The sequence below is a fragment of the Anas platyrhynchos genome, chromosome 3 (genome assembly GCF_047663525.1).
Source record: "Anas platyrhynchos isolate ZD024472 breed Pekin duck chromosome 3, IASCAAS_PekinDuck_T2T, whole genome shotgun sequence".
NCBI classification, from domain to species: Eukaryota; Metazoa; Chordata; class Aves; order Anseriformes; family Anatidae; genus Anas; species Anas platyrhynchos.
Genome location: NC_092589.1, coordinates 34843866 through 34862127, shown reverse-complemented (window position 1 = coordinate 34862127; position 18262 = coordinate 34843866). Strand labels below are relative to the sequence as shown.

General features: G+C 56.1%; 2 protein-coding genes across 2 annotated transcripts; one reads left to right on the top strand and one right to left on the bottom strand.

The window, feature by feature from the left end:
- The first annotated feature begins 460 nt into the window (after positions 1-460).
- GTPBP2 (GTP binding protein 2) lies at positions 461-9013 on the top strand. Its single transcript, XM_038177662.2, has 12 exons — positions 461-733; positions 1863-1889; positions 2180-2364; positions 2672-2780; positions 3298-3495; positions 3792-3966; positions 4620-4839; positions 5243-5378; positions 5744-5802; positions 6516-6687; positions 6961-7125; positions 7509-9013. Exons 1-12 carry the CDS (start codon positions 518-520, stop codon positions 7704-7706), a joined length of 1860 nt encoding a protein of 619 aa, XP_038033590.1. The 5' UTR covers positions 461-517; the 3' UTR covers positions 7707-9013.
- A 1178-nt stretch (positions 9014-10191) lies between these two features.
- POLH (DNA polymerase eta) lies at positions 10192-18243 on the bottom strand. The gene is made up of 10 exons (XM_027453969.3): positions 18009-18243; positions 17798-17932; positions 17504-17715; positions 17002-17171; positions 14863-14966; positions 13724-13843; positions 13313-13436; positions 12798-12863; positions 12195-12358; positions 10192-11788 (listed from the first exon to the last, which is right to left on the bottom strand). The coding sequence occupies exons 1-10, from the start codon at positions 18143-18145 to the stop codon at positions 10981-10983; spliced, it is 2040 nt and encodes a 679-aa protein (XP_027309770.2). The 5' UTR covers positions 18146-18243; the 3' UTR covers positions 10192-10980.
- Between the last annotated feature and the right edge of the window lie 19 nt (positions 18244-18262).

Here is an 18262-nt window from a genome sequence, read left to right as displayed (position 1 = left end):
AGGCAGCTCAGTGACAGCGGGGCGGGGGCGGGCACGGCAGCTGTCCCCAAAAACAGCCCGCGGGTTTGGCTGCCAGCCCCCTTGTAGCAGCAGGTCGCGGTGTCTCTGAGCAGCTCGAGCTGCTGCCGTTTCTGCGCAGCTGATGGCGAGCATCTTGGCAAACGCGCTGCCTCCCCGCCCCTGCCGGCAGCCGGCGAGCTGCCAAACCCCGAGACCCCCGCGGGTACCCCCGGGAGGCACGGAGAGACCGCGCAGGGAGGGGGGGGGGGAGAAACGGCAGCGCCCCGCGGGACTCCAACTCCCATCATCCCCCGCGAGGCGGGCTCCATAGAGCAACCCGCGGGGCGCGGCGCGGGGCGTGCCGGGAGTTGTAGGCGGGAGGGGGGCGGTGGGCACGGCCTCGCTTTCCCGTGACGCCGCGCAGCGGGCGGGGCGGGGAGGGGAAGGAAAGAAGGAGGGAGAGAGGGAGGGAGAGAGGGGGGCAACGGGGAGCCCGGGCGGCGAGCCCGGGGCCGCCATGGACTCGCGGGTGTCGGAGCTGTTCGGGGGCTGCTGCCGCCCGGCGGGCGCCGCGCTGCGAGGGCGCGGGGGGGGCGCCCCCGGCACCGGCACCGGGGGCAGCGGCGGCGGCTGCGGGGGGAGCGGCGGCGGCGGCGGCGGCTCCAAGGCGAAGAAGAAGAGCGGGCGGAGCCGGGGGGGGAAGGCCAACAACCCGCCCTACCTGCCGCCCGAGGTGAGCCCTGCGCCGCCACGGGGCTCGGCGGGGGTCGGGGGTCCTCGGGGGAAGGGGGTCCGGGGGGGCTGTGCCCGCCCCGGTGCCCCCCCGTGCTGCGCCTCAGCCCTGCTGGGCTCGCAGCCTGCCCGGGGGGGTGACACGGGGGGGCTGGCAGGTCCCCTCCGTCACCGGGATCGTCCCCTGCAGTCGTTGTTCCCCTCGGCCCTCGGTGCTGTCAGCGCCGCTTCCTCTTCTCGCCCCCCCCCGCTTGCTGCTTCTCCTCCCTCTGCTGCCTTGAAGCAGACCCAGCCCTTTTATTTGGGGTTTTTCTCACCCTCCGCCAGCTTTGAGCGCTAAGGGAAACCTCCCGCCTACACCCTGCTCGCTGCACAGCCCCGCTGCCCCAGAGCGCAGCTGGCAGCTCAGGGCTTCCCTCCCTTGGTTTTTGGCCACCAGGAGCCGGGCTGTGGCCAGCAGCTGGGCTAGGAGGCAGGGGCAGAGGGCTGCTGCCTCTCCTCACCTGCAAACTGGTGTCTGGGGGAAAAGGAAGCGCTGAGCGTGGGCTGGCAGAGCGCTCGGCTCCTGGAGCTTAGAGCAAACGAGTGCAGGAGTTACTTGAGGGTATCAATAAATGAGCAAATACACAGCAATTTTTGTTCCCCGTCCCCTGTCTCTGTGCACACCGGGCGAACTGAAGGTGCTGGACAAGGTGGGAGGGGGATGGTTTGGCTGGCAGTGTGGGGTGTGAGTGGGGAGGGGGGAACACACTAACACACTTCATCATACGCTGTACGTTTTCTGAAACTGGAACTCTCTGTGACTGTCCCCAGCCTTTGCTGGCTGTAAAAAAATAAATAAATACCCCCCCCCCCCAAAAGCAGTATGATGCCCTGTGTCACTCTCTAGTTTTGTCACCTGGTTTTCATCATTGTTTCTGTTTCTATTTACATCACACAACCTACAGTAAGTTCCAGTTTAGTTTAGGAGTGAATGGCAGAACAGGCTGCGACCTAACAGTATATTTCTGCAGTTTTCCCTCTCTGAAACTGTCAATACAAACTGCAGAGTATCTGTGCAGCCAATACAGCCCGTAGAAGTCCCTGCTGGCACAGCATCTAACCTTTGTTTTGTTTTATTCTCTGACCAGGCAGAAGATGGGAACATCGAGTACAAGGTGAGCCTTTTGTGGTTGCAGGAAGTCTTCCTCCCAGACAATTACCTTGCAGTGAGTAACGTATGCAAAGGCAGCCTATGGGGAGCACGTCAAAGGAAGGGACAGAAAAGCAGCGCTGCACTAAAGAACAATCTCTGTGCCTAGCGATGCCCGGCATGCTGAGCTGGAAGAGTTTGATCTCAGGGTTGGGGGAGTTGCTTCATGGGGTTGATTTAGAGAGTTGTTGGCTCAGGCAGTGGGGTTCCCTCAGCACCTGAGCTGCAGCTGTAACTCCTCGCTCTGTTAAACAGCTGAAGCTGGTGAACCCCTCGCAGTACCGCTTTGAGCACCTGGTGACGCAGATGAAGTGGCGGCTACAGGAAGGCCGCGGCGAGGCCGTCTATCAGATCGGTGTGGAGGACAACGGGCTGCTGGTGGGCCTCTCGGAGGAGGAGATGCGCGCCTCGCTCAAGACACTGCGCCGTATGGCAGAGAAGTACGTCTTCCCTTTTGTCTGCGGGACCCGCGGGCATAAACAGCCTCCAGTACAGAGACTTGGCTCCGGGAGTCCCCAGAGGAGCTGGTGGCTCCGTTCCACAACATCTTTGTATGACTGAAATTCCCTTATCACGAGGCTCTGGAAATAGGAAGGCAGCTCGAGGACTTTTTGGCTTAAAGCCTGAGGCGCCTGCCTTGCTATTCCTAGCTTTTGTCCCGTTCCCTTTGCCAGGTCTGACTGTGCAGGTACAGGGGGTGCCGAGTACAAGCACGTGTCTCACTCTTCCCTTCTGTGTTTGTGCCAGGGTTGGGGCTGACATTACGGTGCTGCGGGAGAGGGAGGTGGATTACGACAGCGACGTTCCAAGGAAGATAACAGAGGTGCTCGTCCGAAAGGTGCCTGACAACCAGCAGGTAGGGACCTGAGGTTTGGCTGTCCTCTTCTGCTGGCAACTTACAGCCTTCACATAAGAAGCTTGCTTTTGGGATGGGAGCCTAAACCCTAGAGGCACTTCACCCTAGATTGGGCCATAGCAGGTGCTTTAAAGAGCTGCCGAAGGGCGACTCTGAGGACAGTGCTTTTTATCTCCAAGGTTGCGGTTGCGGCAGATTCCGAGTAGCAGAGATTGGCTGGATCAGATGCGAGAAACTATTTTGCTTCTTTGACAGCAGTTGTGATGCAGCCCAGTGTGCAAACAAGGAAGAGTTTAGACTTCCTGCTGATGAGTCAAGTCACAACACTCGAGAGTGTATCACAACTCCTCAGGCTGTCATTTGCCATGAGCAGGAGCAGAATCAGAGCAAGATTACACTGCAGTGTCCATCGTGGAAGGAAGCTCTCTGGGGCACGTCTCCATTGCCATGCAGTGCTCACACACACCCAGCAGAGCAGCAGTTTGGTTTCATTTTTTCTTTTCTCTATTTCCTGTAGTTCTTAGACCTGCGAGTGGCTGTGTTGGGGAATGTGGACTCAGGGAAGTCAACCCTGTTGGGTGTCCTAACGCAAGGCGAGCTGGACAACGGACGGGGCCGAGCACGCCTCAACCTCTTCCGGCATCTCCATGAAATCCAGTCAGGAAGAACATCAAGCATCAGTTTTGAAATTCTCGGCTTCAACAGCAAAGGAGAGGTGAGGGAGGGGGCTGCTGAACTCAGCTGGGAGTGGTTGGGATGGTGGAGGAGAACAGGACTACCCTTCTGTTACAGCACTGAGGGGGACATGAGAGAAGAGAGGTGGCACAGCTCCGTGTCCCCTTAGCTGAACTTGAGTGCTGCCTGCCCATTTGCAACAGAAGTAGTTTCTTGCACCCGTGGTAAATGATCTCTCTTCACTAATTTTGAGGTCAAAGTGGACTGATAAGAGCTGTCCCTTCCTTCACTTGCCTGCTGAGGCTCCTCCGCTCACCAAGTCCTCATGTTCCTCAGGTGGTAAATTACAGTGACTCCCGAACAGCAGAAGAGATCTGTGAGAGTTCCTCCAAGATGATCACGTTCATCGACCTGGCTGGCCACCACAAGTACCTGAAAACAACCATCTTCGGCCTCACCAGCTACTGCCCGGATTTTGCCATGCTGGTGGTTAGCGCAAACACCGGCATTGGTAAGTCTGGTGCTGTCTGCAGACACCGACAGCAGTGTGAATAGAAATGGGGGATGTGGGGTGCAGGTCTTTGTTAGCAGTGATAGTTGTCAGAAAAAAACATTTTAGTCTGCGAGTCCCTAATGATTTTTTTGTAGGCCAATGCCTCTGAGGGCCTGGGAGGGGAGCAGAGCTGGGTTACCAGCCATAAACCACATTAAACAGTTCTCTGGACAGAGAAGCTTGTTTGGAATTTGGGGCTGTGTTTGTTAGGGGGGAAAAAAAAGAAAAAAAAAAAAAAAGCTTTTACATATTCTTAGGGGTGCTGAATCCTTCAGCCTTGTGAAAAGGCAGCTGGAGTTCTCCCACATCTTTCTGTGACATTTTTGTGGTTGTTCCCTGGCAAACTGTAGCTCAAGAGGGAAAACTGCCGCCTCTTTCTGAAGCAAAGAGATCACTTACAATAATTCTGGGTTGTTTTTGTTTTTCTGGAATGCTCTTGGTTTTTGTTGAAAAGAATAATTTCGTTTGTTCGTTGCCTGATGGACTGAGCTGTTGGGGTGAAATCTTGAGGGTGGGCAATTAGGAGGGCCTAATTGGGTGACGTAGCTGTCACGTAAGCAACCAACAGTGGTGAACGCTGCTGCACCAACACTCTCACTTCTCTCCTGCAGCAGGCACAACGCGAGAGCACTTGGGCTTGGCCATGGCCCTCAAGGTCCCCTTCTTCATCGTCATCAGCAAAGTTGACTTGTGTTCCAAAGCCACCGTGGAGCGGACAGTGAAGCAGCTGGAGCGAATTCTGAAGCAGCCGGGCTGCAACAAGCTCCCCCTTCTCGTCACCTCAGACGATGATGCTGTTACAGCAGCCCAGCAGTTTGCACAGTCTCCCAAGTAAGGGACCATTCTTTTCTGCTGGGACCTGGCAATTCAGACTGGGCTGCTGTGCGGAGCTGGGAAAAGGTGACCACAGGGGAGAGCAGCACATTTTGAACATCTGGGCTCCTCATCAGGTTTTCTACCTCTGCGTTTTTTGCCTCCCAGGCATTTTTCTGGGCTCTGGGAGCAGAAGGTGCCAGAGGTTTCATGGAGCTGCTTCTCCAAGACAGAAACATGGGTTGACAGAGGGTTGGCGCCTCAAGCAATCGCTGAGGCAGGGGTTACTGCAGATTTGCACCTAGCCCATGTGCCCTCCTGCTCTGGCTGTTTATCTTTGTAGTCTCTGTCCTCTTGCTGACTGGGTAGATTCAGAATCCCAGCCACCTTCTGCTTACTCCTCTCTCTTTGTGTCTGGCAGCATCACTCCAATCTTCACACTGTCCAGTGTTTCTGGGGAGAACCTGGATCTCTTGAAAGTCTTCCTCAACATCCTTCCTCCACTGACCAACAGTAAAGAGCAGGAGGAACTAATGCAACAACTCACTGAGTTTCAGGTACATAAGGGTAGTTTGGCTCGTTTTATTACTGCACTTGTTGTGCCATGTGACAAACATCTGGGAACTCTGGACACCACAGGGAGAGACACGGTGAACTTCTGAGCTGTTGGTTCAAGTAAAGAAAGAATTAATTTCTTGAAAAAAGCCTGTTAGGCTAGGCTCTGTCCTAAGCAAGGGATGTACATTCAGAGAGAAGATTTTTTTTCCCCTTAAAAGGCAGAGGGTCCTCTAAGAGAAAGGTTGTAGAGGCTGATGAAAGCTCTCAAGTGGTGCCTGATGCCCCCTGGGTGGGCAGCTTGTTCTCATCCTGGAGTGCTATTCCACGGTGTCTGAGCAGCTTGTTCCTTGTTTCCCTGTTGCAGGTTGATGAAATTTACACTGTGCCAGAGGTGGGGACTGTTGTGGGAGGAACTCTGTCGAGGTAAGTGAGGCCAGGCAGACGGGCGTGGGTGTGTGTGGTTGCTGGGGTTCCCACAAGGTTACAATTACCCGCTGCAGGTGGAAGCAGAACAAAGCTCCGTGCTGACTCCTGCCAGATAACTGGGCCAAGGGAGGATAAAGCCCTACAGAGCACTGGGAGGTGCCCTGAGCAGATCGTTGCTCGTGCAGTGGCAAGCAGGGTGATAGGAGTGTGACCTGGAGTGTGCTGGGGGAAGGCACGCTGGCATCCAGAGGTTAGCCAGGATCCCAAGGTGTTGCTTTGCTTCTTCCTCATGCAGGGGGAGATGTAGAAGGCAAGTCCCCTGATTCCAGGAGAAGCAAACCTCATGCCACCCCATGAGAAGCCAGCTGTCCCTCAGCGTTTGGGAATGATCAGGGCAGTTTGGATAAGAGTGCACTAACACAAAACAGGTGGCAACTGCAGTCTCCAGCAAGAACAAAACAGTGTGGCAGAGAGACAGGCCCCGTGTGAGGGATATTTAGTATTTTGTGGGGTGATAGTGTGGCTTTTGCTCCTACTGTAGGAAATCCTTGTCCCCACCAGTGTTTTGTCCCTGTTAGTTGGTCCCACGCCTGGGTAAAAGCCCAAAGGCGCTCACCTCCCTGGCCCTGGGGAGTTTGTGTCGGTCGATCTTGGTGCATCTTCCTCCCTGTCTCCTGACGAGCTCTGTCCTGCCATTGTGCCCCGGCCAGTGGGATCTGCCGAGAAGGGGAGAGCCTGGTGGTCGGCCCCACGGACGACGGGAAGTTCCTCCGGCTGAAAGTGTGCAGCATCCAACGCAACCGCTCGGCCTGCCGCGTGCTGCGGGCCGGCCAGGCAGCCACGCTGGCCCTCGGGCCTTTCGACCGCTCCCTGCTGCGCAAGGTGGGTCCTGGTGCTGCCAGCTTCATCTCTGCTCTAGCGAGAGGGACGGGAGGCTTTCCTGGGGATCCCCTGTTGGTAGAACAGGAATGAAGGAGAGATGTTTGTAGAAAACCTGTTGGAAGGGAAGGAAATGGTCTGTGAAATAGGGTGAGTACTGGGCTGAGAGTGGGGTGCAAGGCCACGTCCCGGAGTGGAGATGTTTGTGGTTTTTGGGTGCTGTTCAGAAGCTGGGGGATTGGCCCTAACCGGTCTGAGCTTTGGGTTGTCGTACAGGGCATGGTCATGGTGAGCCCCGAGATGAACCCCACCATCTGCTCGGTGTTTGAGGCCGAGATTGTGCTGCTGTTCCATGCCACAACTTTCCGGAAAGGCTTTCAGGTGACAGTGCACGTGGGGAACGTGCGGCAGACGGCTATCGTAGAGAAGATCCACGGAAAGGTAAGGCACGGGAGGAAAGTGGAGAAAGACTCACCTCCCTGTGAGGTTTGCTGGGATTCTGCTGTGTCCCCTACTAAAGCGAGGGGCTACTGCTATCCTCAGTACTTGTGTCCCTTCCTAGGAGCACACTCTGTCCCTTTACCCTCTACCCATTTCCCCTCCCGACGTGTTAAAGAGTTTCCTCCTCAGCAAGACTGAGGAGGGGGATGAGCTCTGCCTTCTCCAGAGCTTGTGTTTTCCTGCCCTCCCCTGTGCCAACAGCAGTGGGAAGGACTCAAGCCGTGCAGCCTGAGGGAGTCAACCCGCTCGTTTGCTTCCTCCTCTTAGCATCTGCGTGCATGGACAGGGCAGATGGGTCTAAGCGGTGCCCTTTTTCTCTTCAGGACAAGCTGCGGACGGGAGAGAAGGCCGTTGTCTGCTTCCGATTCATCAAGCATCCGGAGTACCTGAAGATCGGAGCCAAGCTGCTGTTCCGTGAAGGAGTCACCAAAGGCATCGGGCACGTCACTGACCTCCAAGCCATCACCACCAAAGAAAACGGCCTGGAGGAGTCCCTGGGGCCTGGGCAGCTCAACTTCTGACTACCACGAGGTCAGGGAGATCTCCGCTCACCGACGGCCAGGGAGAAGGATGGAAGCTCCCGTGGCTCTCCGAGTGGTGCCTGGAGCTGCTGCTGTCCGGTTCTGGCAGGGGTGGCCCTGCTCCACGCTGGGAGATGGAGCCTCGGAGAGTTTCTCGCCTTCGGTGCCATACGAGGGGCAAGCTGAGCACGTTCTCCGCATTGCCTGCCGCTTTCATTACCCTGCCCTCCCTCAGAATAGATCAGAGGCACCTGCAGACCTGGGCAGGCAAGTTCTGGCTTTGTTTACTGTTTGGAAATTACTGGTTGGGAGGAGCAGAACCCTGGGAGACGAGCAGTGAAGGGATGTTTTCCCACCTCGCATACGGGATCTGGCCCCACTCCAGCTCCTCGAGCTCTGGGTTAATTAACGCAGCACTTCCTCGGGTCACCCCGCAGCACATCCCTCTGGGCCGAGAGGATGGAAGAGGCCCTGCTCGAACCTCTCGAAACGTATTCAGGACCCTTTTTCACCGTTTTAACCCTGGTTGGCTTTTAATCTGCGGTGTGTCCCTTCGTCTGTTGGTTTTGCATCACTCCAAGCCGAGTGCCTGACTGTTGGGCGGGCGCCCTGTCCCGTCCTGTCCCCGTGCACTCCATCAGCATCCCACTTTCGGACTCGGAGGAAGCTGTGGGTGGTGCAGGACGTTTGCACTCGGGTCTGCTCCTTGCAGCAGCAGAGCAGGAGGCTGTGCGGTGGTGCAGAGCGGGGCCCGGGCCCTGTGCTGGCACGGGCAGGTTGTTTTTGTGGCCGTTGGGTGCCGTCAGCGCGTTGGCCACAGCGGTTTGCAGCTCGCTGCTCCTCACACGCTTGCCTTAATGTGTGGGGGCAGGCAGCCTCGCTAACACCAAGGTGACTTCTGTGTGGCTGTGATTTGATAGCGACGGGAATTGCTTTCTTTTTCTCCTCAAGAAAGACTTTATTTTTTTTTTCCCTTGCCACTGGGGCGTGCTGCGAGAGGAAAGCTGGTGCTGCCAGCGAGGACTCTGGGCACGAAAAGTGGGGCACTTCTGGTTTTCACTCGCTGTCACGCAGCTCCTCCGGGCCCCTCTGAGCCTGGAGGGTGCAGCAGGGGCTGCCGAGCTGTACATAAGCTTCTGGTTTTGCTGCTGACTGTTAAATCGTGGGGGTCAGCCACGAGCACCAGCCCTTCAGCACGTCCATTTGGTGCTAGAAAGCTGCCCTGCACGGGGGGTGACGCCAGCTGGTGGCAGCCGTGTCCCCCAGCACCGAGATATCACTGTACAGAATAAAAATGTTTTATTGAGGTGGCTGGAGTCGTGCAAGGAGCGAAGGCGGGCTCTTGTCCTGCTGCCAGGGTGCTGGGTCACCCCTTCCTAAGCTTCCTGCACTCGGCCCTATAAATCCCGTGGCGTGGCGGGGCTGCTGTTTACAGCCTTGCCCTCCCGGCTTATCTGAGCGAGCCCGGGGTGGCCACATCACCCTGAGCACAGCACTTCTGGCTGCTGCTTCCTCACGGTCACGCATTCCCTCCCAGCCTGGTTCAAGGGATGCTTTCTAGGGCACAGACCTAAGCCCCGGCTTGTTTTTAAAATAGTGTCAGCCTTATCAAGGGGTTTGCCAGCGCCGCCCATGAGAACACGTCGTTCCCTGGGGACGAGCAGGGGCAGGAGGGCTGCCTGTGGAGGTGACACGGCACTGAAGGGTTGTGCCTGCTCTCTGCGTGGTTTTGTGGCAGGCAGTGGCACCTGCTGAGGCCGGTCCGGCCAGACATTTAGGATGTGAGGTGTGCTGTCAGCTCAGGAACGTGAGACAACCCTACCAGACTGGTTGCTGTTTCCCTTTACACACGGGGACTTCAGGGAACCTGTCACTTCGCAGCGTGAGGGCTGTCATTAAGGGGAGGGACGCTGTAATTCCTTCTCGTGACTGCAGGCACGAGCACGGGCTGTGTCCTGAGCTTCTCAAAACTTGGTGACAGCTGCCAAGTTGGTGGAGGGAGAGCAGCTCGGCGGTACGAGCAGGGTGGTGCCCCACGGAAACGAGGAAACGACAGCGTGCAAGGACAGCTGCGCTTTGCATCAGCTGCTGCCCGAAAGGCTCTCCCCCTGCTGAAGGAGGGGAAGGCTGCAGCTGACGAAACCCTCTGCAAAGTTTCCAGCCCCCACCCGGCACTGCTTTGACGTGGCGAGTTCCCTCCCCCTGCCTGGAGCCAAACCCTTGCGGCTGCACAGCTGGAAGAGCTGAGCCCTGAGCGTGTCTCCTGCCCTGCGGGGCATCTCCCCTTCTCTGTGCCCACAGTTTCCGTGTAGGATATTCAGCTGTCTCAGCTCTCTTGCCTTTTGGGGAGGCTCTCTGGGCCACAGTTCACACATGAGAGCTGAACAAGTTGTTCTGCCAACCAAAACCAAAGCAGATACCTCTAATGGAGCTGTGTGCGCTATCACCCAGAGCCTGTAAGGAGGAGAAATGTGGTTACACTGTCAGTCTGTGAGACTAGCCTGCTTCCCCCTCCCTGGCATTAGGATTTGGGCATATGCATCAATGACAATTACCTAGAACTAGCATTGAGACTTCAAAAAGCCCACTGAAAGCATGACCCTGCTGCTCCAGCCTCCTCAAAGCAGGGAGCAGTCTTTCCTGGGTGCTCCAGAGCTGGTGGCAAGCATCATGCACTGGACTGCTACACAGAGAGAGTTGTCAGAGTGTGTATTTAAAAAAAAAAAAAACCTTCTGTAGACAAACCATGCAGTGGAAAATGCATTTTGGTGGAAGAAAAAAAAAAAAAGTGTTGCCCTACTGAGTAGAGAAGGGAGATGTAAACATCAGACTAAAGCTACTGTACATAAAATACAGTAAGGGCAAGGCCTGCAACTGCAGCCAGGGGAGAAAATCACGAGGTGAAGGCTTCCTCTGAAGTGACTGGATTGGGGTTCAGGCCTGGTCTTGGCTGGAGATGCCCTAGGATGAGCCACTGTGCTCCCAGCACCTGCTGTTACAGTGTTGGGAGCCACCGTTCCCATCCCAGGGAAAAGCAAGAGCAAGATGTGAGGATGATGCAGAGGCAAGCGAGCTGCCACCAGCCCAGCTGAGCAATTTGGGAAGCTGGGTACATCCTGCACCACACACTATTCATCAGTTCCAGTTCCTCTTAGACTTAGGGTAGAGATAATTTATTAGACTTCCCCGCATTAAAACCCGGCAAGGCAGGATAAAATCTAATAACCGTATTTAAAAACGGTGATTATCTAAAAACTCCCAGCCCGGCTGGATGTTAAGGAGGCAAGCGTTTAAAGAAAAAATCTAAAGTTCTTGTCACGCCTTCCCTAGGGCGCTTTGCACTAGATCCTGCCGGAGTCTTGGGCTTGTTCTTTGCCTTGGCAGGAGAGCTGGCAGCTGCAGGCGGAGCCGTGGGGAAGCTGGCCTCCAGGAAGGAGCTCTGCAGCTCCACAGCGAAGTGGTAGTCCATGTGCTCTGGGAGCTCCCACACCAGCACGTGCTGGCCGCACTTCTCACAGCGCTGCTGGTCGCCCGGCGAGGCAGGAGGGAGCAGGGGGAGCTCGGGAGAGGGCGGCAAGTTCTGCTCGTTGCCTTCCACAGCTGGCTCCGAACTCCGAAGCATCCTGGAGCTGGGTGGGGTGGAGGGCGTCTGCGTGGCATCAGACAGCAGCGGCTCGCAGGGAAGAAGCCTCTTGCTCGGAGAAGGGCTCCCATCTTTGGGATTCTGCTTCACGGGGGACTCCAGATCACGCTGCTCAGAGGCAAATCCAACAGCAGCTCCCTGCGGGTGCTCTGAGGAGCTGGTAGCAGCTGGCAGGCTGCTTGCTGCTGCCTGCGACTGCCGCTTTTCTGCTGCCTTCTGGAAGAAGGACTCAATAGCGTTAGCTGGCTTCTGCCTGTGCTCTTTGCTTGGGCTCCTGAAAAACTTGACCATGGGCCCCCTGCCAGACGTGGCCTTCGTACTGTCAGTGCCATCGGGCTGGGTGTCACTTGTCAGGAAGGCGGCGATGCCCGCAGAAAGGTGTGTGGTGGCCTCCGAGAACTTGCTGGCTGAGAGCAGCACGGATATGAGCGGCGGAGACCTGCAAGGGACAGAACAGCCACTCAGACACCATCCTGGGAAGCAAAACGCCCTTTGAGGTAAGGCTTCAAGCAACATAAAACGTTCACAGGCAGGGGAGGGAGGGAAACTTGCAGAAGAGCTTAGTCTGGGTATCTGGCACGGGGTGGGAAGGAGGTTTCCTGTGAGAATTGCTATCTCTGCAACACAGCCTCACAGACACAGCAGGCTGGGTTGGGCAGAGCAGAAAGTTACCCAGAACAGCATTTCCCCCAAGAAAAAAAGCAACCAGGCACTGGAGCAGGGGTAGCGAGCTGCCAGCCTGCACTGCCAGCCCACCACAGGCTGGAGCTGCGGTGAGACCTCAAGTCAAAGACAGAGGGCAAGAGGGACACGAATGGACACGAATCGCTTCCTCCCGCACTCACCAGGCTGCCTGGTGAGCCCCGGCCATGTTGCAGTTTTGGATGAGGGCGAAGGCATCGCTGTAGATCTTCTGGGCGTCGTAGCGGGTGATGGAGCAGAAGCGGGACAGCCGGGTGTCTCCCTGCATGCGGATGACCACCATGAGCTGCTTGGCCACTCGGTGGTTCTGGGAAGAGAAGGCACAGCTGAGTTGCAAGCGACATCTACAGGGAAGAGCAGGAATGGCTCCAGAGACGGCCTCGCTGCCCGGAGCCCTCTGTCAGTTACTTCTGATGCTGGGTGACAAACAGCAGCTTGTCCTGCCCAGCCTGATCTCCCAGGGATGTGATACGGGACAGCAAAGGGCTTGCAAGCTGCAGCAATGCAGGATGAGGATGCAGCAGGCTTTAAGGACCAGCCTTAGCCCTGCAGCGTTCTGGGACAGAGCCATCCTTGCTGGCCAGGCTCTCACACACCTTTTTGCAGCACCTCAGCAAAGGAGAACACCTGAGAACAGGCAGACCCTCCTCCCACCACCACCAGCCTCCTGCAAACAGCACCCCGTGGCTTCCCGAAGGCCTGGCCTCCTCAGGCACAGCAGGAAGGATCCACTGTCCACTCCTTACCTGATTCCTGTCTTGGATCAGTCTGGATTCCAGCTCCAAGGCCAGCTGCAGGAGCCAGTGTTGCACCTGGACAAAACAACAACAAACAGGATTGGGCCCACGCTGACAGCGCTGCCACCAGGCCAGAGCAAAGCCCTCCCCAGAACACATGGAAGGTGCCTCCTCCTCCTTTCTTTGGGCTAATTACCTTCTTTCTAGCAACCAGCCCTGGAAGCTTGGCACCACGAACACCTTTTGAACAGCACAAGCCTATTTTGCTCATGGAAACGACATGGCTGGACCTTTCTGTGGAAGAGTTTGTCAATGCAACTCTGTCAACAAGAGATTTCTCTAATTCATGGGACCTAAATCACTCCCTCCTACCAGGCCCCTAGCTCAGGTTTCAGGGCACTGTGACACAGAAAAGCACTGTTTTTGCTAGCTAGTTTCTGCTGTTAATGTTCTTTTATTTCCTGGTCCAAAGGCCAAGCTTTTTTTTTTTTTTTTTTTTTTTGCCAGATGTGGGCTTCTCCTACCTCCTTCTGCGTGGCCAGGGCTGTCTTCCCAGGGAAGTTCTTGCTGCAGCCAATGGACAGGGGCAAGTGCCGATTTTTGACAGGTTCGTCATCAATTCCTCTGCACAAGTCATAGAGCCAGGACCTGAAAGCCAGAGGAAGCACGAGGTAAAGGCAGCCAACGGAAAATGTAACCATGGAGCAGGGCAGAGGAGCTGGTGGCAGGCAAAACGTTGTCTTGGTGAGGGCGTCAGGGAGAGGGCAAGCCCAGAAGCCTGTTTGTGGGCCTGCTGCACCACTGCTTCTGCCCCCTCAAAGATCTCACTGCATTTTTGCCTCCCAAGCTTCCGAACCACTCCAGAACAGCCTACAGTCAGAAGGAAGTCTCGGTTCCTGCCAAGAGCCAAACGGCAGCAAGCGGTAGCTCCTTACCCTGTCTTGTCTCCGAAGTGAGTCTGGAGCTCCGTCTCGCTGAACTGCGCCACCTCCCCGATGTACTCCACTTCCAGGATGTCCATGATGGCAGCACCGAGCTTGCCCCCCAGGTTACGGCTACAGCAGAGACAAGAAAAGGAAATGAAACACCGTGGGGACGACTACAGTGAGCCTTCGTGCAGCAAAAGCTGCTCCTGTGCAGGGCAACCAGAAGCAGTCAGAAGTTTGGAGGGCAAAAGCGAACACTTGGTACAAGTCTTCTGCTTACAATAGAGGGATGCGTAAGAGCTGAAATGGGAATGGCTCCTTGGCTCACCCAGTTTCAGCGCCTCTCTCAGATCCATCTTTGGAAGATGATCCCAAACTATGTCCTGAAGAACACCTCACAGGCTCCCTGCTTCCTTTCTACATGGACGGGACCCTTCCCCCCAACACTTTTCCATCACTAATGACACACCGAAGGCAGAAAGCCACTGCACGCCTGGACACCGGTGACATTCCTCCAGAGCAGTGGGGCTGGTGACACTTCCCCACACAAGGAACAGCACTGGTGTGTGCAGAATAAAACCAGAACTGCTTTCTGGGACCATGGCTCTGTCACTCGCACCGGGGCACAGCTCTGGTCCCCTTGCCCAGGGCTGCTGCTGCCTTACACCTGTGCATCCCAGCAGTCGTTTTGGGGACAGCTCTTCCCAGGGAAAGGCTGCCCAGAAGATGCTGCTGAGCTCTTCAGGTGTGGTTCCTTCACTGGCAGGGCTTCGACTCCCCAGCGTGATCCTCTTGAACTGCCACGCACAGCTGTGAGGGATTCCTAGCAGGATTTCCTCTCCCTCTTACACACGCTGGTGAGTGGTTACTGTGGATGAAAGCCTTTGCTGGCTGATATAAATTGAGATGAAATTGCTCTCTGTTGAGGTAGCCAGGAACCGTTTACTACCCCCAAGTCACTTTGGTTCTCCTTACGCAAGCAACAACAAAACCCACAGACACGTACCCCAGCAATGAAGACAATCAGGGCCCTCTTCCTGAGGAAAGCCCAGATTGTGGGAGCACAGCACCGCCATTTCAAGCACACGCTCTCACCACAGACCAGCTCAGCCCAAGCCTCAAGCTGCAGGCAGCTCCCCAGCACTTACATGTTGCTGACGGGCATCTGGCTGAAGAGCTGCGGGACAGATCGTGAAGGTACCAGTGTCTGGCGGTTGGGCTTGTTTAACCCACAGGCCAGTTTTGCCAGCATCTGTAACGTGGAGGAGTGGAAAGCCTGTTATTACAAGCCAGCATTATTGCAAAGCACCGTACTTAACGGCACGTGCTGCAGCAGCTGCTAGGAAGGACGCAGCATAATGCTGCAGAAGAAAATCTGCAAAACACAGAAGCTCTTGGAAGGGATGTCCTCTCACCCACCTGCTGTACAACTTCCCCTCCCACCCTAATCTAACTCAAGATCAAGAATACAGAGACTAGCCAGAAATAAGCATAGCTTGTTTTTTAATTAAAAAAAACAATGATTTTTCCTCTTTCACTGCTTTACATCCTCTAACTAAACAAAGCTGCCCACAGATTAAGCTATGATCTTTATTAGCAGCCTTTCTCACAGGCTTACATGTCCTCTCTCCTTTCTAGAGGAATTCAATCTTTTTCTCTTCATTTTCTCTTCATATTCATTTTGCAGATGCCCAATTATTGTTATTCTTGTTTCACTGGAGGTTCTTCCAAGGCTACCCACACTATTCCTGTGGTAAACTGCTGCAAACTGAACCAGTGGCTGAGACTTCATGGGGAGAAGTAATCTACTTTTTTCCTGACACCTAATTAACACATGCTGAGGCAGGACTTGCCTTTTCTAAAAGAGCACCCCTGTAACTGACTCATCCTGCTGATTGTCCACAATAACTCCAGACTAACTCCCGACTTGCTGCAGTTCCCAACAATTTAAGAGGAAAAAGAACACCAGTTTGTGGCTCTGAGGTGAGTCGAGTTGCTTTTTCTCTTTCTGGGCAGTCTTTACCCACCGTTAGCCATGCTGTGGGTGCTGCTCAGCCAGCTGCTGAGAGCTGCCCCAGGAGCACTTCATGCACGACAGCAGCTGCAGAAACAAACTGCCTTTGATGCTGCTGCAGTTGTGGATGGTTTCCTGCTGGGCGATATGCTTTGGGTGGTTTACTGAGAGCCCCTAACAGGAGATTCAGCCTATGCAAAGAGGGGCTCATCAGTTACAACTTTAAATATACAGGTTCTGACCAAAATAATAATAAAATAAAAAAAAGGATAAAGACTAAACAGATGTTTTGGAGCTCTCTCTGCAGAGCTAGCTGAGGAAGAGCACCGGTGTAGGAACTTCCAGTGGAAGGGATGCTCAGCTGGCCTTTTTGCTCTCATTAACAGCACTAACAGAGAACATTCCTGCTCTTCCTAAGAGCATCTCCCAGCTCTCATCCAGTTTCTATGCCAGCACTGTGTTTTATTTTTCAAGGGAAATAAGGAAATTACATTGGACTGTGCTGTCCCTAAAGAACTCTATCTATGCTATCAAGCACAATGCAGAGACCACCAGGTCAAAAGCCTGCACGTGACTGTGCAGAACGTGCTATGATGCTTCCACAGCCTCTGTATGCACCAACCTTTTCTGCAGAGGCTGAAACAAACATTAGGGGCTCTCAGTAAAACCACCCAAAGCATATCGCCCAGCAGGAAACCATCCACAACTACAGCATCAAAGGCAGTTTGTTTCTGCAGCTGCTGTCGTGCATGAAGTGCTCGCAGCAGCTGGCTGAGCATCACCCAAAGCGTGGCTAGCAGCGGGTAAAGACCGATTGACCAGAAAGAGGAAAAGCAACTTGACTCACGTCAGGGCCACCAACTGCTATTTTTCTTCCTCCAAGTCACTGGAAAACAAGTCAGTAAAAATATTCCCTGGATGGACCTACCGTCCCCTAAAACTCAGGGTGCGACCTGCTTTAAACTCTTGTGGTTTTGTCGTGGTTTAACCCGGTAGTTCTCCTGAGGGACTCAACACCATTTTCTTCCTAGTAAGAAAAGTGGCTAGAGCACACCATGACCCCAGCTAGTAAATTAACTGATTGCTGACTTCACAGGCTACATCTCTGAATAGTTTTCCTCCCCTTCCCAGACATCCTATAATTTCCCTGAAGGCATGCTCACACACGGCTGCATTCCCCACTCATCTTCCATCTGGGAGGAGCACAACAGCATCTACCGCCCGCTCCGACCCAGCTACTCGGGGAAGTCGGGCTGACACCCTCCACATGTACCTTGTTGTGTGAAATCCCAGCCGAGCACCTGAACCCAGTGGCTTTCTCCACGGCCACCCTCATTTCTTCCACAATGACCGCTCCCATGGTCAGCTGCAGGTCGGGACAGTCGGGGTCATCGAAGGAGAGCGAGGCCAGCCACTCCTGCACGCCACGCTCCCGCAGCTCCTCTGCAAGGGGGACACAGAGGGGACTGGCGTGGGCATCGCTGAGCCCAGCAGAGGGGCTGGTACCGCTGCAAGCCCTACAGGGAGGAGCTGCGTGCACCCGTAGCTGCAAGGGGATGAAGCAGGCGGCTTAGCAGTGGGGAAAACAGAGATCCTGGTCACAGTGCTGTGTCTCCAGGAGGGATGAAGCAGCTCATGCTCTGCCAGGGGATGGGGAGCACGAAGGGGAGCAGCAGGAGCGGGCTCAAACCTCGCAGCCAAGCTGTTGGAGCATCCCCATCGCATCAAGCTCCGGCCCGGCCACCGGGAGCCCCTCGGGGCGAGCTTCTGCCTACCCTTGGCGGCGTGCTGGGGGTCCGGGCTGGCGGGCAGCCCCTGCACGAAGGTGGTGGGCAGCAGCTGGGCTGCCAGCGGCCGGCCCCGCAGCTCCCGCAGCCTGTCCCGAGCGCTGCCCGTCAGGTCCAGGTACGCCTCGTCGATGCTGGCCCGCTCGATGGCGGCGAAGCGCGACAGCACCTCCATCACCTCGGCGCTGGCCTCCCGGTACCTGGCGGCCCACAGGCTCAGCCGGGGTGCCCCCGGGTGCCCCCGGCTGTCCCCGCAGCCCCGTCCCGCTGCCCCCCGCTCACCGGCTGAGGTCGGCTTTGCCCCTGGCCTCGGGCACCCTGGCCAGCAGCAGCTCGGGGCACAGCGCCCGCGCCTCGCTCGCCCACATGCCGCGGGCCACGCCGAAGGAGCGCGCCTCGTAGCTCACCGCGATGATCCTGCAAGGCAACGGGGTGGGCATGGCGCCATATCGCGACACGGCGACACGGCGAGAGACCGCGACGCGGCACCTACCCGCCGCCCTGCCACTTGTTGTACTGCACCACGGCGCAGGGCCGGCCGCGCAGCTGCGGGTCGAAGCGCTGCTCCACCTGCATGAAGAAGCAGTCCATATCCACAAGGGCCACCACCCGCTCCCGACCCCGCGACATGATGGCGGCGCCGACGGAGCGCCGGCAGCACCCCTCCTTCCTCTTCCAGCGCCACCCGCCCGACTGACTGCCTCACGGCCCGCCCTCCCGCCACCGCGCCCCGCAGCCTATCGGGAG